Raw genomic sequence first — 25,207 nt, forward strand, 5'->3', positions numbered from 1 at the left:
TGCAGCAGTCATGTCTTCGGTCACATTGACGTGGGTCGAACAAAAACACTCTAATGATTGGTTGACAATAGAGCCTCCCACAATGCAGGGGATGGCTGCAGGATGAAGTTGTTGAAGAGCAACTGTAGTTGACTTCAGTCAAAACTTCATGACCTTTGATCACATTATTTTTGTAAAGTTCATGTCATCGACCTGTAGGTGCAAATTAAGACAATTTGTGTCCTCATAATAAAACACACTTTGAAAGGCGGGAATGATAGCTTGGGAAAAATACGCGACCTAATGTACGGTCCAAACACTTAAAAGACACACCCTATCACCTCAGCCCTCAAATTAAGTGGACACTTCTGACTAGTATACACTTGCAGGGTGAGGGAGGAAGGAATGGTTTTTACGTGGTCCACCCTTGGCCGGAAATTCGTCACTCGTTCATCACGTGATGATTGTGTTTTCAGACACCTGTAGCTTGTTGATGCTTTATATGCGCTACAGTCTATGATTGCATTGTTTGTTTGGCTAATAGTTTGGACCACCCGCCAAGATGGCAACAGGGATTCCCCCAAGGGCATAAGGCGATAAGTGGATGAGGGTGTGTCTTTTAAGTGTTTGGACCGAAAGTAAATATGTTTATGTTTGATTATTTTTTTTGAAATTGTAGAAATAAAACATTTTCCATCTACAGAAGTTCCAGCTAGGCAGACTAACTTTAGTTCGCTAATTAATTTACAAGCTTTCAAACAGTAAGCGTATATTAATAATTGTATATATTTTAATATAAGTAGACATGCAATCATAATTGACTGAAGCGCATGTAAAGCACCCATAAACTACCGGTGGCTGAAAACACAATCATTTCCGGCCAAGGGCGGCCCATTTAAACTCATTCCTTCCTCGGCCTGCAAGTGTATGATAGGTCATCAGAAGTGTCCACTTAATTTGAGGGCGGAGGGGATAGGGTGTGTCTTTTTTAAGTGTTTGGACCGTGAACTAGTGCCCGTAATGAGTAATTTTGTCGGATGTGTAGAAATCTCAGAAATTGTCTATATTTTCCCGTTTCTTTCTGTCACGTTGTAAATATTTTCCACCAATCCAAACCTGTAAATATAGACAATTCTATAAAGACCACAATATTATGTATATAAACATCATTACGGGATATGTATGAAGGGAAATATAAAAACAGGCATTATCTATGCTAGCCATAAAGTTGTAAGGACCCAGCAGTATAAATTGAACGCACCCTCGTTCCTGAGGTCTTTCTCCTGTCAAGACGCTAGCGTGAGCGGGTGAAGAAGATAAGCGCAAGATGAACGGCATTAAATGTTTTATGTCGGTAAAAGTACAACCCAGATGGGCTGGCAATACGTGTTGTAAAGAGCGCGAATGTGGTTGAGAGGTTGCCCAAGTCACAAGAAGTTTGTAAGGTAAGTTTAGCAACTACTTAGCTACCTAGCAGAAATACCATGTGCGCATGCGGTATATATATATAAATATATATATATATATATATTTTTTGCCTGCATAAATCATACCAGGGCAATGCAGTTTATAGATAGATGCACATTACTGCATGTATGGTGCTGGTACACATTAAACTGTTTTGGCATTACATTAATATTACCCCCCCCCACACTTCTCTTCCAGACTGATGCATCAGCCAACATTGAAATGCGTCCAGCAAGCAGTCTAGGATCGGGAATTTGGTGTAATCAAGGTGAGATTGTTAACTAGCACTGAAATAATGAAATGAGACGGGCGTGTTTATGATGATTTACTAGACTAGAGTCTCTGATTTACAGTGATGTTCTTTCACAGTGCACTGACACACACTGCCCCCAATGTTTAATTAACGTTACCTATTACTTTCATTTTATATTAAACGAAACTAATGTAACACGTTGGGGGGGTTTCTCTTTTCAGGAAAATGGAGGGCAGTTCCAAACTGGCGTCTAGCATTTGGTGAGTTCTTGTGGCATCTGGGGGGAGACAAATAATACAGTCTTGGGAATTTGGTTCCATTAATTCAGTGGATCCCAACCGGGGATACTAGACCCATCCACAGGCTGTACTGGAGGACTCATGAGACCATAGACTTACTGGTAAAATGCACATGATGGGGTACTCTGGGTAGAGCAGAGTTCAGTTGGAACAGTAACTACAAGTTTGACCCCCTGCATTAGGTGGTCATCAGTATGAGTAACGATCAACAGAGTTATGGGTTAAATATGATGATTATGAGAATGGTTTCGCAAACTACGCTGACATTTTGTGATGTCATGTTTCTCTTGGCTATCTGATTTAACCTCTGTTCACACTAGACACATTTTAAGTTTGACTGTTACATTGTTATACAAAAGGTAATGTTAACTCTATCCATGCTCACAGCATGTTCCCGAAGAGGCTTGCTTCCAACGTTCTGCCCTGTGTGAAGAAGAGATGGCAAACTCATGTAAGTATTCAGCTAATTGATGGGAGAAGAGCAATACAAAGCCGTCATGGAAGTTAGCTCCATCAGTGTGTGCATTAATGATGATTTCCTAGACTAGAGTCTCTGAATACAACATGAAGTTAACTTCACAGTGCACTGAAAATGCATGCTGGGTATCCTACCATTTAGGAAGTGGAAGTTCCTATTGAGTTCTAATGCTTTTCATTACTTTGTAGACTGAGAATGATGGATGGACGATGGGTACATTCTGTTACTAGACTCCAACTCTTCGATGTCAAATGATACTTGGTAAGCATAAATAATCTTAAAATATTTATGCCTGTATGCATCAGCGTACCTGTGGCTGTGAAGCTGCAATGTGATTAGTATCTTCAGTGTCTATGATGATTGCGATTTCGGTTCCTGAATTATACTGATGCTTTCTCGCAGCGCACTGAGACACTTGCATGAGTTGTGAAGAGTTAGCGAGTCAAGTCATTTTTTAAATGTTTTTATTCCTGTTCTCATATTGAGAACATAACTAATTAAGAAGGGTGTGTTTTTGTCTCTTTCAGGGTAATGGACAAGATGGCGTCCAAGTGGTGTGCTTCTAAAACCGTCCGTTGATGGTGAGTCCTGACATCTCTGGACGGAGAAGAGTTCCCAGCCATTTACTTCATTAGCCAGCTGGTTACTGGATTTGTACATTGTGGCATTATATCAACAAGGTGCTGAGCGATCAACTGAAATGTCAGTAGTTTTTAAACTAGTTTATCGATGTCTGTTTCATTTCACTTGTTTTTTTTCTGTGCACTCAATGCTTCCAGTACACTGCAGTTCCTCTAGAGACGTCAGCTCAATCTGTTCTGTGATGTAGCTGGCCAATGTTTTACGTAGTTTAGAGCAAGAAACATGCTAATTAACTACAATGATCATAATCCATTGCACGGTTATTTGTCTGGTCTGTTACTATTTTACACCTGTTACGTAAGATACTGAAGAATGTGATCAAAGGGGGGGGGTTACATAGCGGGAAATTGGTTTTCTGCAGTCATAAGTCTGCCTTTACTTCGAAACAACTACTAAAATAGGACTTATCTGACCGCATGGACAACAGCTCTGTAGAGATGAGATGACTTGGACTGTAAATATTTGTCATCAAAGAAAACATATGGAATATACAACAGCTGAACAATGTTATTAAAGTGAAGTTAGTAAATGATAAGCGGTCATGGTCAGTCACTACCATCATGGGACTTTGGTTTTATTCTGTTTACAACATTCAATCCACATGATGCGTCGTTTGTTTAATGATTTTTATAAGAAAGCGCTAACCGCTCAGCACTAGTAATGGATGACATTTCCATGTCCGGCTGACTCCTAGCTCAGTAACGGATGACATTTCCATGTCCGGCTGACTCCTAGCTCAGTAACGGATGACATTTCCATGTCCGGCTGACTCCTAGCTCAGTAACGGATGACATTTCCATGTCCGGCTGACTCCTAGCTCAGTAACGGATGACATTTCCGTGTCCGGCTGACTCCTAGCTCAGTAACGGATGACATTCTCATGTCCGGCTGACTCCTAGCTCAGTAACGGATGACATTCCCATGTCCGGCTGACTCCTAGCTCAGTAACGGATGACATTCCCATGTCCGGCTGACTCCTAGCTCAGATGCATTAGGTGGTCATCAGTATGACTAACGATCAACAGAGTTATGGGTTAAATATGATGATTCTGAGAATGGTTTCGCAAACTACGCTGACATTTGTGATGTCATGTTTCTCTTGGCTATCTGATTTAACCTCTGTTCACACTAGACATTCAAGTTCAACTTCACAGTGCACTGAAAATGCATGCTGGGTATCCTACCATTTAGAAAGTCGAAGTTCCTATTGAGTTCTAATGCTTTTCATTACTTTGCAGACTGAGAATGATGGATATATTCTGTCGTAAGACTCCAACCCATTGACGACCAAAGGTATACTTGGTGAGCATTAAATTATTTAGCTGTTTGTGACAATATGCTTCAGATTATAAGTGGCTGTGATGCAATAATGCCATTAGTATCTTCAGTGTCTATGATGATTGCGATTTCGGTTCCTGAATTAAACTGATGCTTTCTCGCAGCGCACTGAGACACTGACGTGAGAAATGTCGAGAGTAAAGGAATTGAGTCGTCTCTCATATTGTGAACGTCACATTCAAGATGTCAATTGGTTTGTCTTTCAGGATAATGGACAAGATGGCGTCCCAATGGTGTGCATCTCAAACTGCATCTGATGGTGAGTTCTGACATCTCTGGGTGGGAAAATAGTTCCCAGGCACTTGCTTTATGGTTGCCAGCTGGTTACTCGTGTTGAGAGATTCAGTTTGTCAAACATAGCAATTTGTCTGGATGGTATTTGATGACATTACCACGAATAGTTGACTCCTAGCACAGATGCATTAGGTGGTCATCAGTATGACTAACGATCAACAGAGTTATGGGTTAAATATGATGATTCTGAGAATGGTTTCGCAAACTACGCTGACATTTGTGATGTCATGTTTCTCTTGGCTATCTGATTAACCTCTGTTCACACTAGACATTCAAGTTAGATGGTTATACATATTGTCATGTGCTGACTCTTTCCATCTCTATCACAGCGTGCTCCGTCTCCCAGAGAGACTTTCTTCCAGCGTCCTGCCCTGAGGGATGAGATGGCAAACTCCTGTAAGTTTTCAGATAACTGATGGGAGAAGAGTAATACAAAAGCCGTCATGGAAGTTAGCTCCATCAGTGTGTGCATTAATGATGATTTCCTAGACTAGAGTCTCTGAATACAACATGAAGTTAACTTCACAGTGCACTGAAAAATGCATGCTGGGTATCCTAACATGCACGAATTCAAAGTTTCTATTTATTCTAATGATTTTCATTACTTTGTAGACAGAAAGTGGGATGGAAGATGGATACATTCTGTTGCAAGGCTCCAACCCCCTTGATATTTGGTGAGCATTAAAGTAATCGCCTTTGAGGTTTAGTGACTTCATGCCTCAGCGTACCATTAGCCGTGAAGCAATAATTCCCTAAACCGTAAATAAATGTATTTATCAAAGTACATATTTTTTTGCTTGTCAGTGATGTTTACCACAGTAACGTGTTTGAGTTTAACGACCATGAGAATACTTTACATGCACTACCATCTGAGACATAAAGCAACCTCGTTGAATCAGCTGAAACCCCGGGTTGTGGCAGTTGTTTGACTTGGATGTGTTTCTTACCTTCCCAGGTCCTGCTGGCGGATGTTAACCTACTGGGCCGTCTTGCTGCCATTGTGGCAAAGCAAGTTCTGCTGGGTGAGTGAAGGCCTATTTATTTCCAATTAATACCCATCTTTTGACTGATCAAGGAGTACATCATCACTTTTTTTTTAGGGCTGTTAGACAATTTAATTATTAATCACATGATTTTCTTCAGATTATTTTATTAAAAAGCAGTGTCTTGAGTTACAATCCATGTATAGTAAGCCTTTATGGGACAAACACAATATAATCGATCAGAAACCAAATGCTACCAATGTTTAAGTAGGCCTACTCTTATAAATGTTGAGTGTTACACTTTCTGGGCGTGTTCCCATACTCTAGTACTGTTAAAGCTTCAGGCGTTCTCAAGGAGTGTTCTCCTAATTTCTAATTGGGTGGACTACGGGGGGAATACAAAGAGCTTTTAAAACCTGTCAAACAATGCTATGAATTCCACAAGACCAGCCAGGCCAAAATAACATCAATGTTTTTCAAATTTAGGATTTAGGTTTTTGAAAAATACAAATTTCGGAATGTTTTTTTGGTGCATGAACCTAGGATGGACACTTCTAATGGGGCTTTGTCCATTCTGATTGGATTTATATGAAACGTCAAACAAAAGTTGGACTGTAGTGGGTACTTTTAAATGCAGTGTTAGAAATGATAATGAATTAAAAAGCCGGGGAGGGGTTATTGTGACAGGGTTGGTGTGGACCCTAATGTTGCATAACATTTATCCTACTCTGGCTTTGTACTGAACATATTCATGCGTCACCTATTCTTCTGATTTTAGATGATGTTACACAAACATGCTAATCTAGGCCAGGACTAGTACCAGGCTGGATTAGCTAGCTACGTTTGCTTTGACTAAACCAGCTAACCAGGGATTAGCATTAGCGGCTAACAATAGATATTTTAGCCAACTTGCTAAGAGAAGACAAACTAGATGTTTGCAAACAGATATAAACTAATAGTGTAATTGGGCTAAGTGGAGGGGGGAGGGGAAGAGGAGGAGAGTATTGGGAATAAGTGTTGCTGAGAAGCACTCTAATTAGTCTAATTTAGCCCATTGTAGGGCATGGGAATTGTTCTGACGATCAGCTATTGTGAAAGATTAAACCAATAACTAAATCTGAATACAAAATGACAGCCTAAACCTGCCCTACTTTACACAACCCAAAATATTGTGTCCCCCCAATAGAATCCATTTTACATTTGGTTTCATAATCTGTTTAATGCAGTTACCAAAATTCATGCTGTATGCTGCCTTAATATTCAATGCGTGAGAAATAATCTGGTGTGAAATGCGAGTTGGTGTCAATCAGTAGCCCAGACAGGCAGTGTTGCTGTGTGGGGTGGGCTAGTGATAATGTTAGATTCATATTTGTGCAAAACCCAGATATGAAACAAAATGGCTGAACCACTGTTACTGCTGCATCCATTTAGCTATAAATCACAACTCTATGGCCCACTTCTGACTATTTTTATGAAATGCTCTCACTGTAGCGTGCTGTGTGAACACCTGCCAACGTGGCTCGTTAAATTAGCTGTTTTTATGTTTGGTCCCTATCTGGATAGCTTTTGGTTAGCCTTTTAGCAGTCTTACGGCTTGGCGGTGGAAGCTGTTCAGAGCGTTGTCTATGACTGCTATTTCGGTTCCTTAATTATTTACTTATTTTTGTGGCGCAGACACTGACATGAGATGTTAATTAACAGTACTGGATATGCTTAACTCAAAAGATTACAGTTGTCATTGATAACCTCCCCTTAATGATTAGCAATGGAAAGACAGGACTTGGTTACGTTTTAGGCATCTGTTTCTTAAGGGAGGGGTTGATGAATTTTTCCATATGTACTTTGTAACGGTACTAATTGCTGCAATTTTACTTGCAGGTTTGCGACGTTGAGGTATTCCCCTGCGGAGACTACAGATGACACCAGGATCACTTGAGGATGTTGACAGGTCAGTCAGAACTGTCTCTTTTGTACTGTCTTGTAGCTGTGCTGTGGCTTTTGTGATGAATATACTGGAGTCCCTGATTTACTATGAAGCTCTTTCACAGTGCACTGACACATTGCAATTTGTCATAAATTATTCATATGCTATGTGATTGTAACGTTGTGAAAATGTTTCTTAGGACTTGAGGATGATGCCGACACTTGTTGAAGAGCTTCAATCATGAAAAGACCTGCTCGCCAGGAGGCATTTCGTTGTGTGGACTGTGTATCCTTGGCTGTATTTTGTGCCAATGACAAATTAACTTTGATTTGGTCGCCAAGAGTCAAGTAATGTTAGTGGTATTCTTGGTGTTGTCCCTGGACCCCCTCCTACTACAGTTCCCCAAAGTAAAGTATTTTGACAACTGCTGATGTAAAAAAATAATAAAAAAAATTGGATAATGAAGTTCAAATTGCCACCAATAAAGCAATTTGTGATTGCAGCATTTCAGTAAAGAATGAATGGTCATCCTTGTACTATTTTGTGTGGGGACATGGTTGTGGGTTGCGCTTACAAATTGTTAAGTATATTTTACCAACAAGGGGGAATCAGAGGGGTAACAGGTACAAAGGAATGCATATGAAGGTTCCCCCCTCAGTCCATGTGCCTGCATCATCCAATTTCCTTGTGGGAGCAGTTAAGTGACTGGTGAAGTTACAAAGCTTGTTTTGGCGTGCGTGAATTTACATGCTTTGCGTTTCTTAGTGATCGCTGCTTGAATCTCATAAGATTACTGCTGGAAGGCAGCAATGCTGTGATTTAATTTTTATTGTAGAAACCACCTACATTTTAAGAAGTGGCAACAGTTCCTGTTAGATGTTAACAGAATTATCGACAGCGAGAATGGATGGTAGTAGTCAAAGAACAATTGAGGCCTGGACAAATGTGCTCGACTGTCAAGAACAATCTCGGTTAAAATCCCAGACTAGTTGCTTTCAGGTCCACATGGAAGGGGTGGTCTCGAAAGTGACCTTAAGAATATGCAACCAGTTTTATATTTTAATTGAAAGGTTGCCTTCTAAGTGGTTTTTGAGGGAAACGTCTGGACGTTTCACACAGACAATACAGCTATACCGAATGTGTATTAGGTTCCTACCAGCTTTAAGGAATAGCCCTTACCACAGACTGGTTTTCACACAAGGTACAGTAGACACTATTTAAGCAGAGGATAGAATGGGCTTGGATAGCCCTTACCACAGACTGGTTTTCACACAAGGTACAGTAGACACTATTTAAGCAGAGGATAGAATGGGCTTGGATAGCCTTTACTACAGACTGGTTTTCACACAAGGTACAGTAGACACTATTTAAGCAGAGGATAGAATGGGCTTGGATAACCCTTACTACAGACTGGTTTTCACACAAGGTACAGTAGACACTATTTAAGCAGAGGATAGAATGGGCTTGGATAGCCCTTACTACAGACTGGTTTTCACACAAGGTACAGTAGACACTATTTAAGCAGAGGATAGAATGGGCTTGGATAACCCTTACTACAGACTGGTTTTCACACAAGGTACAGTAGACACTATTTAAGCAGAGGATAGAATGGGCTTGGATAGCCTTTACTACAGACTGGTTTTCACACAAGGTACAGTAGACACTATTTAAGCAGAGGATAGAATGGGCTTGGATAACCCTTACTACAGACTGGTTTTCACACAAGGTACAGTAGACACAGTTATTTAAGCAGAGGATAGAATGGGCTTGGATAGCCTTTACTACAGACTGGTTTTCACACAAGGTACAGTAGACACTATTTAAGCAGAGGATAGAATGGGCTTGGATAACCCTTACTACAGACTGGTTTTCACACAAGGTACAGTAGACACTATTTAAGCAGAGGATAGAATGGGCTTGGATAGCCTTTACTACAGACTGGTTTTCACACAAGGTACAGTAGACACAGTTATTTAAGCAGAGGATAGAATGGGCTTGGATAGCCCTTACCACAGACTGGTTTTCACACAAAGTACAGTAGACACTATTTAAGCAGAGGATAGAATGGGCTTGGATAGCCCTTACTACAGACTGGTTTTCACACAAGGTACAGTAGACACTTATTTAATCAGAGGATAGAATGGGCTTGGATAGCCCTTACTACAGACTGGTTTTCACACAAGGTACAGTAGACACAGTTATTTAAGCAGAGGATAGAATGGGCTTGGATAGCCCTTACTACAGACTGGTTTTCACACAAGGTACAGTAGACACTATTTAATCAGAGGATAGAATGGGCTTGGATAACCCTTACTACAGACTGGTTTTCACACAAGGTACAGTAGACACTATTTAAGCAGAGGATAGAATGGGCTTGGATAGCCCTTACTACAGACTGGTTTTCACACAAGGTACAGTAGACACTATTTAAGCAGAGGATAGAATGGGCTTGGATAACCCTTACTACAGACTGGTTTTCACACAAGGTACAGTAGACACTATTTAAGCAGAGGATAGAATGGGCTTGGATAACCCTTACTACAGACTGGTTTTCACACAAGGTACAGTAGACACTATTTAAGCAGAGGATAGAATGGGCTTGGATAGCCTTTACTACAGACTGGTTTTCACACAAGGTACAGTAGACACTATTTAAGCAGAGGATAGAATGGGCTTGGATAACCCTTACTACAGACTGGTTTTCACACAAGGTACAGTAGACACTATTTAAGCAGAGGATAGAATGGGCTTGGATAGCCCTTACTACAGACTGGTTTTCACACAAGGTACAGTAGACACAGTTATTTAATCAGAGGATAGAATGGGCTTGGATAGCCTTTACTACAGACTGGTTTTCACACAAGGTACAGTAGACAGTTATTTAATCAGAGGATAGAATGGGCTTGGATAGCCCTTACCACAGACTGGTTTTCACACAAGGTACAGTAGACACTATTTAAGCAGAGGATAGAATGGGCTTGGATAGCCTTTACTACAGACTGGTTTTCACACAAGGTACAGTAGACACAGTTATTTAAGCAGAGGATAGAATGGGCTTGGATAGCCCTTACTACAGACTGGTTTTCACACAAGGTACAGTAGACACAGTTATTTAAGCAGAGGATAGAATGGGCTTGGATAGCCCTTACTACAGACTGGTTTTCACACAAGGTACAGTAGACAGTTATTTAATCAGAGGATAGAATGGGCTTGGATAGCCTTTACTACAGACTGGTTTTCACACAAGGTACAGTAGACACAGTTATTTAAGCAGAGGATAGAATGGGCTTGGATAGCCCTTACTACAGACTGGTTTTCACACAAGGTACAGTAGACAGTTATTTAATCAGAGGATAGAATGGGCTTGGATAACCCTTACTACAGACTGGTTTTCACACAAGGTACAGTAGACACTATTTAATCAGAGGATAGAATGGGCTTGGATAACCCTTACTACAGACTGGTTTTCACACAAGGTACAGTAGACACAGTTATTTAAGCAGAGGATAGAATGGGCTTGGATAGCCCTTACTACAGACTGGTTTTCACACAAGGTACAGTAGACAGTTATTTAAGCAGAGGATAGAATGGGCTTGGATAGCCCTTACTACAGACTGGTTTTCACACAAGGTACAGTAGACACAGTTATTTAAGCAGAGGATAGAATGGGCTTGGATAGCCCTTACTACAGACTGGTTTTCACACAAGGTACAGTAGACAGTTATTTAAGCAGAGGATAGAATGGGCTTGGATAGCCCTTACTACAGACTGGTTTTCACACAAGGTACAGTAGACAGTTATTTAATCAGAGGATAGAATGGGCTTGGATAGCCTTTACTACAGACTGGTTTTCACACAAGGTACAGTAGACACTATTTAAGCAGAGGATAGAATGGGCTTGGATAGCCTTTACTACAGACTGGTTTTCACACAAGGTACAGTAGACAGTTATTTAAGCAGAGGATAGAATGGGCTTGGATAGCCCTTACTACAGACTGGTTTTCACACAAGGTACAGTAGACACTATTTAAGCAGAGGATAGAATGGGCTTGGATAACCCTTACTACAGACTGGTTTTCACACAAGGTACAGTAGACACTATTTAAGCAGAGGATAGAATGGGCTTGGATAACCCTTACTACAGACTGGTTTTCACACAAGGTACAGTAGACAGTTATTTAAGCAGAGGATAGAATGGGCTTGGATAGCCTTTACTACAGACTGGTTTTCACACAAGGTACAGTAGACACTATTTAAGCAGAGGATAGAATGGGCTTGGATAACCCTTACTACAGACTGGTTTTCACACAAGGTACAGTAGACACTATTTAAGCAGAGGATAGAATGGGCTTGGATAACCCTTACTACAGACTGGTTTTCACACAAGGTACAGTAGACACTATTTAAGCAGAGGATAGAATGGGTTCGGAGTAAACTACACTGAAAAAGACGAGCAGTCAACTTGGCCCTTTCTTTTGTTTCTGTCATCTCGGAAGTACGGAAGCTGTTTCCGGTTTCAGGTTCTATTGTAGCTAGCGTCATTTACCAGCTAGCTATGCACATAACCAGTATGCGACTTGGCCGGTTTGACGTAAAAGGTTTGTTAGGTACTTAGCTAATGTCGTATGGACACCTGTAAACTATCCCAGTGGATTCTTTGGATGACTCCACAACGTTAAGATACTTATTTGATTTGTCATGTTCTTTCGATAGCTAACGTTTACGTGGTGGAGGTCTTTGCTAGCTAACTAGGCTAGCCTCAAACTGTCTAAAGAGACCAAGGTGAGTGCCGCTTTTTCCAACTCACGACTTGATTTAACTGACAACTGAATAATTTAATTTAAGAAGACTAGTTGTCAAACTTTTGCCAGATGTTTCTTTTTATGTGTGCAAAGATTTTCTAGCTCCTATACCAGGCTAATGTCAGGAAAAAGTACCAAGTTATAGTACCTAGCTGGTTAGCGGTGGATTTGTGAATTAACTTAGCTATCTAATTATCTTAGGAAGAGCTATAACTTTTATAATTTATCGACTCATATTGTAATGTTTCCCCTCCCCAGACCAAGAACTGGAAAAGAGACTACACGCAGTTAAATTTGAAGATAAATATGTTCTGCTTTTCGTTAGATTGAGGAACTCCAGAAAAACATTCATTGTCAAGAGTTGGAAGATTTGCTTGTTGCGTTCCTCGACTAAACAATAGTCTTGACCCTGTAATGTTAGCTGGCCATGTACTTTATAAAGAACCTTAACATATTATACATAAATGGCTAAGTATATTTATGTGTAGACTAGGCCTACTAAACTAGCCATTAGCTACATGTCCGGGTATTAGGGATTCTAAACTATTTCTATCACTCCTAAACCAAAGGTAATCATTTGGTATGGTTTATTTGTTTGACGTTAGCATTAAGCCCTCACTGTTATAAGAGCAACATTAGGTAAAGCAAGGTGAAAGTCTTGGGGACGACATGTAGCTAGTGAGTATCCTCATTGGAATTTTCCGTTGGGCGTTAGTGTTGTGCTTTGTAGGAACAGTGGTTGGTTTCAATTTAACACCAACAGGTGTGACTTGTCCTGTGGTTCACACTTTGCCACTTATCATTCCCAGTGATCTCACGGCAAGGAGAGTTAATTTGACTCATTCATCTAATGTACAATAGCTAGGCTATAGTCTAACAAAACCTCCAACAAAATCCTAAAACGGAAAGAAATTATATATCAAGTTTAACCCATTATTGCGTTCTCAATAACTCGTCATTGCAGTCTCTAAGTCCTTTAGTCTAAAATCCAGACATAATTAAGGGCGCCGAACTAAGGGAGCTGACATGACAGCTGTAGTAGGAAGAGTTTGGGGGTGGGTGCGTCCAGCTATCTCCTACCGGCCCTGGGGCAGCAAAGAAGGACCTGACAAAACCATGAGGGACAAGCCAGTGACGGACGAGCAGCAGGCGAGAGGCAGCTGGGGCTTGGGGGGGTTAACAACCTGGGTTTGGGGAGCCGGACAGAAAAGACAAACCAGTGAACAAACATTGATTGACGAGTACTTGGAAGCAAGTGAGGAGAAAATCCAGTCCAGGGAAATTGAAGCGCTGGGTGCGAGAAAGCAGGAGGCTGAGGGGAAAGCAGAACATGGTGACTCCAGATGGTGGAATAAGGTTCTGTCATCCTCACACTTATTCTGGCCTAGAACAGCTGATCCTGGTGGCCTAAGTCAGAAGAAATGTGTCGGTGGAGGATGGGACTCGGACAACGATGGGGACTATTCTGACTATGGAACCCCTCCACCATCTCCCACACCGAGCTCCTCATCAGCCTTCCGGTTCTTTGCACTCGCCTGGAATGGGGAGATAGTTCCGGAACACTATGAGATCTGCTTCAACCTCCTTCGCCACCTGTTTGACCTGTTGGTGGTGGGCTTCCTGTGGACTGTGTCCCCCCCTGCCAAGTTGGTCCTTGAGGTTCTAGGGGTCCAAGGAGGACTGAAGTTGTGGCTTCATGGAATGGCCATGTTTTCTGTCTCTACTGTTGGAATGGCGGGACTGCTTTGGTTGGTCCAAGAGTATCTTCTACAATTTGCTCTGTTGTATGGCATCGTGCAAGCACTGGTCATCTCTGTCAGCATCCAGCAGAGTGTGATCCTAGGAGAGGGTGATGAGGAGGTGGAGGACGTGGAAGTGAGAGACGATGGGGAAGTTACAGAGATGTACCTGACTACAAAAAGGAAAGATGATCCTTGAGTGAAAGTTTGTTTTGGTAAGTTCTGTCAATCTCTTCTCCCTCTCTCTCTCCGTTGGATTTTCTGGTCTCTCACTGTCCTGATGTGCACAGTTTTCCTGACTGTACTACAGCCTAAATGTACCTAGCATGTACAAGGACTCCACTCCTAACCTCATGATTGTATTTGTATTTTTTTGTTCACCACTCATTATGTACCTGTTTGTTGTAGTTCATATTAAGAAAGGGAGAAAAAAAGCTTATGCTTATACACTGAACTAAAATATTAACACAACATGTAAAGTGTTGGTCCCATGTTTCATGAGCTGAAATAAAAGATCCCAGAAATGTTGCATATGCACAAAACTCTTTTATTTCTCTCATATTTTGTGTACAGATTTGTTTACATCCCTGTTAGTGAGCATTTCTTCTTTGTCAAGATAATCCATCCACCTGCCAGGTGTGGCATATCAAGAAGCTGATTAAACAGCATGATCATTACACAGGTCCACCTTGTGCTGGGGACGATAAAAGGCCACTCTAAAATGTGCAGTTTTGTAGCACAACACAATGCCACGGATGTCTCTTTCGGGGAGCGTGCAATTGGCATGTTGACTGTAGGAATGTCCACCAGAGCTGTTGCCAGAGAATGTAATGTTAATTTCTCTACCATAAGCTGCCTCCAACGTGGTTTTAGAGAATTTGGTAGTATGTCCAACCCGGCCTCACAACCGCAGACCAGGACCTCCACATCTGGCTTCTTCACCTGCAGGATTGTCAGAGAGGGGAGGGGGATTTCTGTCTTTATTCAAGCCCTTTTGTGGGGAAAAACTCATTGTGATTGGCTGGCCACGCCCCTTCCCAGTCATGTGAAATCCATAGATTTGGGCTTCATACATTTATTTCAATTGACTGGTTTCCTTATATGAGCTGTAATTCAGCAAAATCTTTGAAATTGTTTGCGTTTTTATATTTTTGTTCAGTATAGAACTGACGTAGTTTCATGAGGTTATATTATTGTGGTTTCCATGGTTATTCAACTGTACAGACTATGCAGACTGTTCTTGTCTAGGTTGGCAATGTTCCCACTGCCACAAACACCTCTGCTTGAAGATATTTTAATCTACAGCCAACCACAAACACCTCTGCTTGAAGATATTTTAATCTACAGCCAACCACATGCTCCGCTTATCTACAGCCAACCCCTGCTTGAAATATTTTAATCTACAGCCAACCCAACACCTCTCTGAAATATTTTAATCTACACAACTGCTCCGCTTGGAGCTATTTTTAATCTTGAAACCAGCTTGAACTAATGAAATATCAAAAGGCTTTTTTTGGAATGCATATCATTACAGTTTACATAGAGAGAGCAGTGCTGTATGAAGGAAGGATGGGGTTTTATTTGCCTGAAGGGGTGCTGCAATAACAACCACAAGCAACAGCAGGCCAAAATTACAGGCCCACTGTTTTTTGTCCTGCTGTTGTCATCCTAATCACTTTCCCATGTGATTTGTCATGTTTAACTTGAGGCTATTTAAAGCATTTGAACCACAAACTGTTTACTGATCATTAGCTTTTTTTCCCCCCACAGACAATCATCTGACATGGAGGGAAGTTGGAGGGAAGAGGGATATTTTGAAAGCCTGACATGCAGGGATTGAGGGAAGTTGTTTCCAGAGCCTACCAATGCAAAGACAGACGCATGAAGAGAGCTGAGCCCAGCTGACACTGCAATGAGGAACGGCAGAGGCTGGAGGACTTTAGGCTTATACTTCACCTCACTACTGTGATATTCAGTGGCGCTGAAGCAAAGCACATCCACTACAATCTTGGTCATGTAGGTCCAGTGATACCACTGTTGTCGCCTGGGGCCCAGTGATACCACTGTCGTCGCCTGGGGCCCAGTGATACCACTGTCGTCGCCTGGGGCCCAGTGATACCACTGTCGTCGCCTGGGGCCCAGTGATACCACTGTCGTCGCCTGGGGCCCAGTGATACCACTGTCGTCGCCTGGGGCCCAGTGATACCACTGTCGTCGCCTGGGGCCCAGTGATACCACTGTCGTCGCCTGGGGCCCAGTGATACCACTGTCGTCGCCTGGGGCCCAGTGATACCACTGTCGTCGCCTGGGGCCCAGTGATACCACTGTCGTCGCCTGGGGCCCAGTGATACCACTGTCGTCGCCTGGGGCCCAGTTCTATTGTTACAGAATCCGGTTTCCCTCTAGTTAGGCTCTTTTATATTCATTTTGTTTTGTTCAGATGAACTTCTGAATATCTACTTGACAGATACCAGCACCTTTTTTTCCCCCCAGGTTTCTTTCAAAGCTTATTCCAAGCAGATTGTTGTGTTGCTGTTAGTTTTGGGACATAAGGTTTATTTGCCTTGTATTTCATTTCCTGTGCCTTTAATAATTTCATGTGTAGTAGTATGCCTTAGTATATTATCCCTGTCTTTCTCCATCATAATCATAGTGTTATTTTCATTGTAAGTAAACTACACATTAAACATGTATTTATCTGTCTTATCACACGTATGTTCCTGTTTTGAAAGGTACGCTACAGCCTTAAAACACAACTGTTTAAAAAAAAATATATATATATATATGTAAGATATATATATATATCTTACAATTGTCCAGTAGCAAGTTTTTGCACAATCACATACAACCAACAGTGATGCTCAGGAACACTAATTCTACCTGCAAGATTTTGTCTCTCAGCATGTCACAATCTACAGTATGCATGTGTAAGAAGAGGGTTCTCACCAGTGGAGGCTGGTGGGAGGAGCTGTAGGAGGACAGGCTCATTCAAATGGAACATATAGAAACCACGTTTGACTCCATTCCACAATTCCATTTCAGCCATTACAATGAGCCCGTCCTCCTAGAGCTCCTCCCACCAGCCTCCACTGGTTCTCACCCACAATGCCCCTGTATTATATAAGCTTTGAAGAACATTTCTAGTTTCTACAATGGCCTTTTCCAGATATTTTTGTATTTGTAGCAAAACATACAGCTATCACAACTTCACAGGGATGCAGAAAGTTCTGATATACTCATTGTGTACTGATAATGGGACCTTTAAACAGTGATGCCACATCGGTGATTCCTCTCTGCCTTTTATCTCGTGTGTTTTAGTGTCACGTTTTGACTTGTTACTCCACGTGTTGTTTATAAAGAAAGATGTCTTGTAATGAGAGTGTGCAAATGCCCCCCCCCCAAGACAAGTGGATCACTGTCGAAACAGTGATAAGGCAGCAACACTACAACATTCAGTTGATCAAACGTTGCAGATAGAAATGTGACAAATAGAACTGCCATGACTCCTTGTTCTACGTTTCAGAGAGGCATGTTTGTTCTACATGTATTTCTATCGTAAAGTTCCACAACGGGGTCATTCTGAATCCATGTCGTGTTTTGTAAGGGAATGGATGTGTAATGTATACAAGGTGTTGAGAAAATAAACTTCGGACCTGATACTGTCCTTCTAGATGTCTATACCCATTGCTGTACTGTACACTGACTCAGCCTGAAATATTTCCACTGGGTAAATAAATAAAGATGTGGCATTTTTTTTAAAATGTTGCATCGCTGAATCTGAGAATTTATTTAATTGGCCATGCCATGTGTGTGCTAATTTAGCTTTTAATACGCATGGTACTCATTACATAACACATTCGTAACCATTGAGATCTATCTAATAACAAGGTGTACGTCCCAAAAGACACCTATATAGTGCACCAGAGACCTGCTCAAAAGTAGTGCACAATAGGGAATATGGTGCTATTTGTGATACACTATAGGGAATATGGTGCTATTTGGTATAAACTATAGGGAATAGGGTGCTATTTGGGATACACTATAGGGAATATGGTGCTATTTGGGATACACTATAGGGAATATGGTGCTATTTGGGATACAATATAGGGAATAGGGTGCTATTTGGGATACACTATAGGAAATAGGGTGCTATTTGGGATGCAGTATAGGGAATAGGGTGCTATTTGGGATACAGTATAGGGAATAGGGTGCTATTTGGGATACAGTATAGGGAATAGGGTGCTATTTGGGATGGATCCAAGGCCATGTGTCAATAGGATTCATGCTTTTCGCAGCAGGACAGAGAAACACCGGAATAACCTCACTGATGCCATCAGAGCAGGTCCCTGAATTTGACCTGATTATTTTAGTTATTTTTATTACTGTCTCCATGGCCACCAACCACTAAATCAGTCTTCCTCTGTGTTGACCTACTTTGTGAACTACAGTGAGATGAAGTAACTAAGGTACAGTACTGGAAACCTGACCTATCTTGTAGGTGGGGTTTATGGGAGATTTATTCATTAGTGCGCATTATAGCAAAACATTTTGCAATGAAAATTAGCATTTCTTATTGAACATGTTCTGGTAGTCTCTCCCCCATTCAGACTGTTTGCTCCTATTTGGTTCCTAGTGAATATACCCCTGGCCTGAAATATCCCAGTACTGTAGGTGGGGTTGTTGGGAAAAGGTCCACAACTAATAGAATAATAAACCCAATGTTGACATTTCCATGCAGCCTTGAAGAATCTATAACATGCACATACATCTCGTGTTCATCTCACGTAAGACACTTGGACAAAGCGATTTCAACACAGTTCAAACCTTTTTTTATTCACATTAAATCTGCTCATATGATACAGATTTTATGTACAGAAAGGTGTTTCACCAATACAGTAACATTGTACGTGTGTATCTGTTATAGAAAATGGTGGCTGTGGTGGGATAGTGTGTAATGCTTTATACATAGGTTATGTTGTCACAGATCAAGCACAGTAGTAGTAGTAGTAGTAGTATCGTGTTTAGAACAACGGAGGATGAAGCCCTACACAGTGAAATGTTGTCAGTTGAGACACTCATGAACACAGCCTGAGCGAGCAATTCATCATGCACCTTCTACCTATTCAATAAAATACTATCTCTGCCATGCCTTTAGTTGAACTGTCTGATCCGGACTACTGTATACAGGGTTCTCCAATATGTTATCATTTAAGGGCATGTTTTGTTCTTGATTGCAGGAAATGGCAGTTACAGGTGTTCAACAAAAAAACAAACGTACTCAGCAGCACCACTTTGTTAAAAGAATCCTGGGGAGAACCTTGACTGTATACCATGTGTTGTCTGACTTAATATATGTTCAGTGTACAACGGAATGTATGCCGCAGCACCAAATAAATTCAATTTATCTCATCTCATGGAAAAAAAAGAATTTTCTTCTGCTGATCACAGCAGATAAAGCGCAATAGGTATGATGCAAAGCCTATAATTTCCAAAGGCAACTTTCTTTCCATAACTAATCAGCATGCAGCTTTATTTAGTGCCAACGTTGCCCTAGTGCATTCCTTCTCAGAGGGGGGATAATTCATTAAATGACCAAAAAGGATGTGTGATTTGTGAGCTTTTTCTGATTCTTAGAAGTTGACATATCTCATCTCAACCTCATAAATACAAAATAAAATGTTATCCTTTCAACATCTTCTCTGAACCATTTTTAGAATATTTGACATCTCAGAATATAAGGCAATTTGTCACCAATTCTATTTTTATTTGAAGTGCTGAGACGTGCTCAACACTCCTGAGGATTGTCTGTAAAGGATGGACAGTGTATTCTGCTTCAACACATTTCCACTGCACTCAACTAAAAGGTGATATGTAATGACTACAGCAATTTAAACGTGAAAATAAGAAAAACAAGACCAGCTTATCTCAAAACTTCTCCTTAAAACAGTGTCCCACAAAAAACATATACAAAAATAAAAACTGTCCTAAATACTCCCTTAAACATCTTTAATGTTTACCGATAGACTACTGTTTATGTAAAACAACGTGTCCATAAAACAAGAAGTGTTTGCTGTTTAAGTATTAATGGAGGTTTTTAAAATCATTACTTTGAAACAGAGAAAAAAACAACAACGGAAGCTTAAGACCCAAACGGCAGTCTATTCCCTATAAAGTGCACTACTTTTGACCAGGGCCTTATACAGTGGCTGGCGAAAGTATTCCTCCCCTTGGCATTTTTCCTATTTTGTTGCCTTACAACCTGGAATTAAAATAGATTGAGGGGTTTGTATCATTTGATTTACACAACATGCACCCCTTTGAAGATGCAAAATATTTTTTGGGGGGTGAAACAAACAAGAAATATGACAAAAAAAAAACAGAAAACTTGAGCGTGCAAAACTATTCACCCCCCAAAGTCAATACTTTTAGAGCCACCTTTTGCAGCAATTACAGCTGCAAGTCTCTTGGAGTATGTTTCTATAAGCTTGGCACATCTAGCCACTGGGATTTTTGCCCATTCTTCCAAGGCAAAACTGCTCCAGCTCCTTCAAGTTGGATGGGTTCCGCTGGTGTACAGCAATCTTTCAGTCATACCACAGATTCTCAATTGGATTGAGGTCTGGGCTTTGACAAGACATTTAAATGTTTCCCCTTAAACCACTCGAGTGTTGCTTTAGCAGTATGCTTAGGGTCATTGTCCTCCTGGATGGTGAACCTCCGTCCCAGTCTCAAACCTCTGGAAGACAAACAGATTTCCCTCAAGAATTTCCCTGTATTTAGCGCCATCCATCATTCCTTCAATTCTGGCCAGTTTCCCAGTCCCTGCCGATGAAAATCATCCCCACAGCAGGATGCTGCCACCACCATGCTTCACTGGGATGTTGTTCTCGGGGTGATGAGAGGTGTTGGGTTTGCGCAAGACATAGCGTTTTCTTTGATGGCCAGAGTACCTTCTTCCATATGTTTGGGGAGTCTCCCACATGACTTTTGGTGAACACCAAACTTGTTTGCTTATTTTTTTCTTTAAGCAATGGCTTTTTTCTGGCCACTCTTCCGTAAAGCCCAACTCTGTGGAGTGTATGGCTTAAAGTGGTCCTATGGACAGATACTCCAAACTCCACTGTGGAGCTTTGCAGCTCCTTCAGGGTTATCTTTGGTCTCTTTGTTGCCTCTGATTAATGCCCTCCTTGCCTGGTCTGTGAGTGTTGGCGGGCAGCCCTCTCTTGACAGGTTTGTTGTGGTGCCATATTCTTGCCATTTTTTTATAATGATTTTAATGGTGCTCCGTGGGATGTTCAACGTTTCTGATATTTTTTTTGTTAACCCAAACCAGATCTGTACTTCTCCACAACTTTGTCCCTGACCTGTTTGGAGAGCTCCTTAGTCTTCATGGTGCCCCTTGCTTAGTGGTGTTGCAGACTCTGGGGCCTTCAGAACAGGTGTATGATCTCAGCAGATCATGTGACAGATCATGTGACACTTAGATTGCACACAGGTGGACTTTATTTAACAAATGATGTGACTTCTGAAGGTAATTGGTTGCACCAGATCTTATTCAGAGGCTTCATAGCAAAGGGGGTGAATACATATGAACGCACCACTTTTTACGTTTTCTTTTTGTTGAAACAAGTAATTTTTTTCATTTCACTTCATCAATTTGGACTATTTTGTGTATGTCTATTACATGAAATCCAAATAAAAATCCATTTAAATGACAGGTTGTAATGGAACAAAATAGGAAAAAATGACAAGAAGGGTGAATACTTTTGACCAGGGACTTATATAGGTAACAGGGTGTCATTTGGGACACAGACCTAGTGGTAGCCTGGGTACTAGACTATTTATGCGCTCTACAACGTTACATAATCATCTTTCCAAATCCTTGTTTGACAAGAAGGAACACTGTCTGGCACTCAGGCTAAAATACTGCCACATAATTAAGTAAAATCAAGTATTACGACAAATCAATAAATAAGGAAAAGTATTATTTATAAAAATAAGGAAAATGATTGTACCCCTTTTTCTTATCATACTGACAGAAATATAGGCTCTCTCCCCCCCTCATTTTTATGTCTCGTCCTTTTCCTCTCAGTACTGCAGTGACTGAACTAAATGAGAGCGTGTGTGTAGCAGTATAATGTGTCATTGTCATCGACTGAAGAACCCCTACACTCCATTCCTCCCTCAGCACCATACCTAATCATTAGTGGGCATGTGATCCCCCAGAGCTCGGAGGCACCGTACTCCCCCCACCCCCTCCTCTGTGTCCATGCCTGCCGTCTTTCCCATGTCCTAGAATACAGTGTGCACTTCCACAGCCCTCGTCGCCATCATCTCCCTCGCTTTCAGAGGAGGACTCCCCAAACTGTTTGGGCTTCTCGTAGACGCAGCAACCTGGGGGGGGGGTGTCAAGAATACTCAGTCATCAGCCACCAATAATATCTAGAACTGCAACATGCACAGGTTTATGTGTAGATAACATCACCCCCTGGTATCTATCGCAGAGAGCCAGCTGGGACGAATACAGAACAGATGACTGCATCTAAACCGTCGGGAAACAGGTGGGAAATGGACACTCACACTTGGAGGACCTCCTTCCCAGATGCTCGTTGTCCACTGTGTCGCTGGACCACTCCACCTTCTTGTCAGTCTTTCTCTTCCTCAGCTTGATGGTCAGGCTACGTCCCTCCTGAGAGACACGCAGAGAGGAGCCTGTGTTTGTGATTCACCTTCATACACATAACAGGCATTGGGTGTTTCTCTTATCAACAGGGTCATGTAACCAGTCAACATCACATTTGCGTGTACTACTGGCAATGTACTAAACTTGACAGCTAGGCTAGATCAAGTGAAGTAAGATCAAATCATTTCGCCATGATTCTAGCTAGCTAACGGTTATTATGTCTGTGGTGCTAATGGTAACTAGCTAACTGTAGTTAGTTAAAATACCTAGCTAACGTTAGCTCCAATCTTTGGTGCGGCCACATGATGCATATCAACCTAGTTGTTATCTTTCTTCATCATATCATTCGCTAATTATAGCCGTTTCTCTAGCTAGCTTACCTGCTGGGGCGGGGGCGGTGTGTCAACTTGAACGGTCTCCGTTATCGTCTCGCTAGAAGTACCTGGCGCCTCCGCCATCCTGATATTAACCTGTCGGTTTTGAGCTCGCACCAGCTGTCAACAAGCGAAATGTCAACTGACGTTATTTTATCAACAACAATCACTCTGTTTCTTTAATCCGACACGATGAGTCGAATTAAACGTGATCAACCCTGTCGAGATACTCTGACTGCTCGTTGGATGTTCGACGAGAAGATTTTTGGGGAAGGAATTCCCAGACGGACCACTTCCGGTTGTTCTCCGCACAAACGAGTCCGGTGGGAAACATAGAGCTTGTTGCACTTTTGCTATGGTTGTGACACGAAAGACATAGATAGTCAATGAGAAACTGTAAAATCTGTTTAGGTTATCAGTTCAACATAATTCATAAAGTTTTTGATAAAGTGTCAAAAAATTACAATTAAGATATAGTGAACAAATGAGTTCATTCTCCGTTAGGTCGTAGTTGAAAGGTCGCAGCTAGTTAAACATGTCGGCGCCCAAGAGCACATCATCTTGAAGGTAGAGCACATTTTATTTATCATTCACTGGAATAATGTAGTCAACAGCGCTCAATCACCATATATTATTATGGCTATAAAACAGCAACGTAGCAAAGTGACAGAAGTCTCTGAAGAGGTGCATTTAAAATATTCTCTTGAGTCTATTTTACCCCAATGTATCACCTAGCTACAATTTTCATTCATGCACTTATCCAGGCAGCGTAATTAGCAAACAGAAAGCAAATGCCTAGACCCATGGAATGTTTGAAATGGATGATTGGAATGGATTTCAAAATGTCGTTCAAAATTTTCCAATGAAGGGGCTCATAGACTCATGTGGTCTATGGGAAATCAGTGGCTGCCTTATTTGCTTTACTTTCATTTTCTCTTGATTTGTTTTGCAGGAGATGTGGAGGTCCGCTTGTGGCCTCTCTGTGAGGGCAGCAGAGAGGGCAATACACAGAAAATGTTTACGTAGGCTCTATTCTCACAATGCAGCAAAACCTCCAAAATCAACTCCTGCTCTCCGGACCCAGGCTGAGAAAGAGAGACGGAGGAGAGATAAGGAGAAGGCCATACTGAGCAGTCAACACAATGTAGGTGACCTCACTCCTAGTTAGTGAACTCTTACGCATAACAAACCAAGACATGGACTTGTTTGTTTTACATGACAGTTAAATCCATTTTCAGAATGTTGAAGATCAAGGAATGAAATGGAGTGAGAAAGAGAGGATAGTGTACAGTGTTTCAACACCTCCTGGGGAGAAGAAAGGTAATGAATGTCCTTAAGATTTTATTGATGGAGGGAAACAATTGATACAGTTACATATCGGGATATTATTTTTGAAAATATATATTGTATCGTTTTGACAATATCGCAATAATATTTTTGCGCTAGTTGGCAAAACTCCAGTATTTTTCCTTCATAGCTTGTTCTCCATCTTCTTTTTAAATCGGGAGCCAATGTGTTTTCAGCACTTTTATTTCCGTGACTGATCAAAACTCGTTCTCATGTCTCTGTCTTGTCCAAACACAGCAGACATATGGTGAGAAATATGTTTGTAACATCAAATCTCAATAAAAATCACAGTTTCGAATTGCAATACATATAGAATCAGGAGAATCGCAATACATATCGTATCGGCACCAAGGTATCATGATAATATCGTATCGGCACCAAGGTATCATGATAATATCGTTTCGGCACCAAAGTATCATGATAATATCATATCGGCACCAAGGTATCGTGATAATATTGTATCGGCACCAAGGTATCGTGATAATATTGTATCGGCACCAAGGTATCATGATAATATCGTTTCGGCACCAAGGTATTGTGATAATATCGTTTCGGCACCAAGGTATCGTGATAATATTGTATCGTGAGGTCCCTGGCAATTCCTA

At 41.3% G+C, this 25,207-nt stretch overlaps 3 protein-coding genes and 4 non-coding genes across 18 annotated transcripts in view; 6 read left to right on the forward strand and 1 right to left on the reverse strand.

Annotated features, from left to right (window-relative positions):
* Positions 1–936: 936 nt before the first annotated feature.
* cssa27h6orf47 (chromosome ssa27 C6orf47 homolog) lies at positions 937–17,979 on the forward strand. Of its 11 annotated transcripts, none has more exons than XM_045709785.1 (16): positions 937–1,424; positions 1,645–1,714; positions 1,921–1,959; positions 2,386–2,449; positions 2,665–2,737; positions 3,004–3,156; positions 4,357–4,420; positions 4,663–4,715; positions 5,032–5,034; positions 5,080–5,146; positions 5,363–5,424; positions 5,706–5,772; positions 7,612–7,681; positions 7,857–12,439; positions 12,718–14,413; positions 15,969–17,979. In XM_045709785.1, the coding sequence occupies exon 15, from the start codon at positions 13,486–13,488 to the stop codon at positions 14,395–14,397; it is 912 nt and encodes a 303-aa protein (XP_045565741.1). In that variant the 5' UTR covers positions 937–1,424; positions 1,645–1,714; positions 1,921–1,959; positions 2,386–2,449; positions 2,665–2,737; positions 3,004–3,156; positions 4,357–4,420; positions 4,663–4,715; positions 5,032–5,034; positions 5,080–5,146; positions 5,363–5,424; positions 5,706–5,772; positions 7,612–7,681; positions 7,857–12,439; positions 12,718–13,485; the 3' UTR covers positions 14,398–14,413; positions 15,969–17,979. The 11 variants fall into 11 exon arrangements, 10 of the variants coding, with proteins under 10 accessions (XP_045565741.1, XP_045565745.1, XP_045565736.1 ...); XM_045709789.1 differs by having other exon boundaries at positions 4,357–4,411; XM_045709780.1 differs by having other exon boundaries at positions 3,004–3,057.
* LOC123731004 (small nucleolar RNA SNORD53/SNORD92) lies at positions 2,221–2,301 on the forward strand. Its single transcript, XR_006762509.1, has one exon. It is a non-coding gene; the product is annotated as a small nucleolar RNA SNORD53/SNORD92 (small nucleolar RNA).
* LOC123731005 (small nucleolar RNA SNORD53/SNORD92) lies at positions 4,154–4,233 on the forward strand. The gene has a single exon (XR_006762510.1). It is a non-coding gene; the product is annotated as a small nucleolar RNA SNORD53/SNORD92 (small nucleolar RNA).
* LOC123731006 (small nucleolar RNA SNORD53/SNORD92) lies at positions 4,923–5,002 on the forward strand. The gene has a single exon (XR_006762511.1). It is a non-coding gene; the product is annotated as a small nucleolar RNA SNORD53/SNORD92 (small nucleolar RNA).
* On the forward strand, positions 5,547–5,629 carry LOC123730997 (small nucleolar RNA Z195/SNORD33/SNORD32 family). The gene has a single exon (XR_006762503.1). It is a non-coding gene; the product is annotated as a small nucleolar RNA Z195/SNORD33/SNORD32 family (small nucleolar RNA).
* Positions 17,980–21,582: 3,603 nt separating the features above from the next.
* ppp1r11 (protein phosphatase 1, regulatory (inhibitor) subunit 11) lies at positions 21,583–23,565 on the reverse strand. Its single transcript, XM_014178724.2, has 3 exons — positions 23,262–23,565; positions 22,779–22,887; positions 21,583–22,592 (listed from the first exon to the last, which is right to left on the reverse strand). The coding sequence occupies exons 1-3, from the start codon at positions 23,337–23,339 to the stop codon at positions 22,402–22,404; spliced, it is 378 nt and encodes a 125-aa protein (XP_014034199.1). The 5' UTR covers positions 23,340–23,565; the 3' UTR covers positions 21,583–22,401.
* A 9-nt stretch (positions 23,566–23,574) lies between these two features.
* vars2 (valyl-tRNA synthetase 2, mitochondrial) overlaps positions 23,575–25,207 on the forward strand; it is a 45,668-nt gene continuing 44,035 nt past the window's right edge. The window contains exons 1-3 of one of the 2 annotated variants that reach the window (XM_014178716.2): positions 23,575–23,822; positions 24,208–24,399; positions 24,494–24,575. In XM_014178716.2, coding sequence (XP_014034191.1) covers positions 24,211–24,399; positions 24,494–24,575 — 271 coding nt within the window. In that variant the 5' untranslated portion in view covers positions 23,575–23,822; positions 24,208–24,210. The remainder of the gene's footprint in view (positions 23,823–24,207; positions 24,400–24,493; positions 24,576–25,207) is intronic. The other variant, XM_014178715.2, reaches the window with a different exon arrangement.

This window comes from Salmo salar, chromosome ssa27 (assembly GCF_905237065.1).
Source record: "Salmo salar chromosome ssa27, Ssal_v3.1, whole genome shotgun sequence".
Classification (NCBI taxonomy): Eukaryota; Metazoa; Chordata; class Actinopteri; order Salmoniformes; family Salmonidae; genus Salmo; species Salmo salar.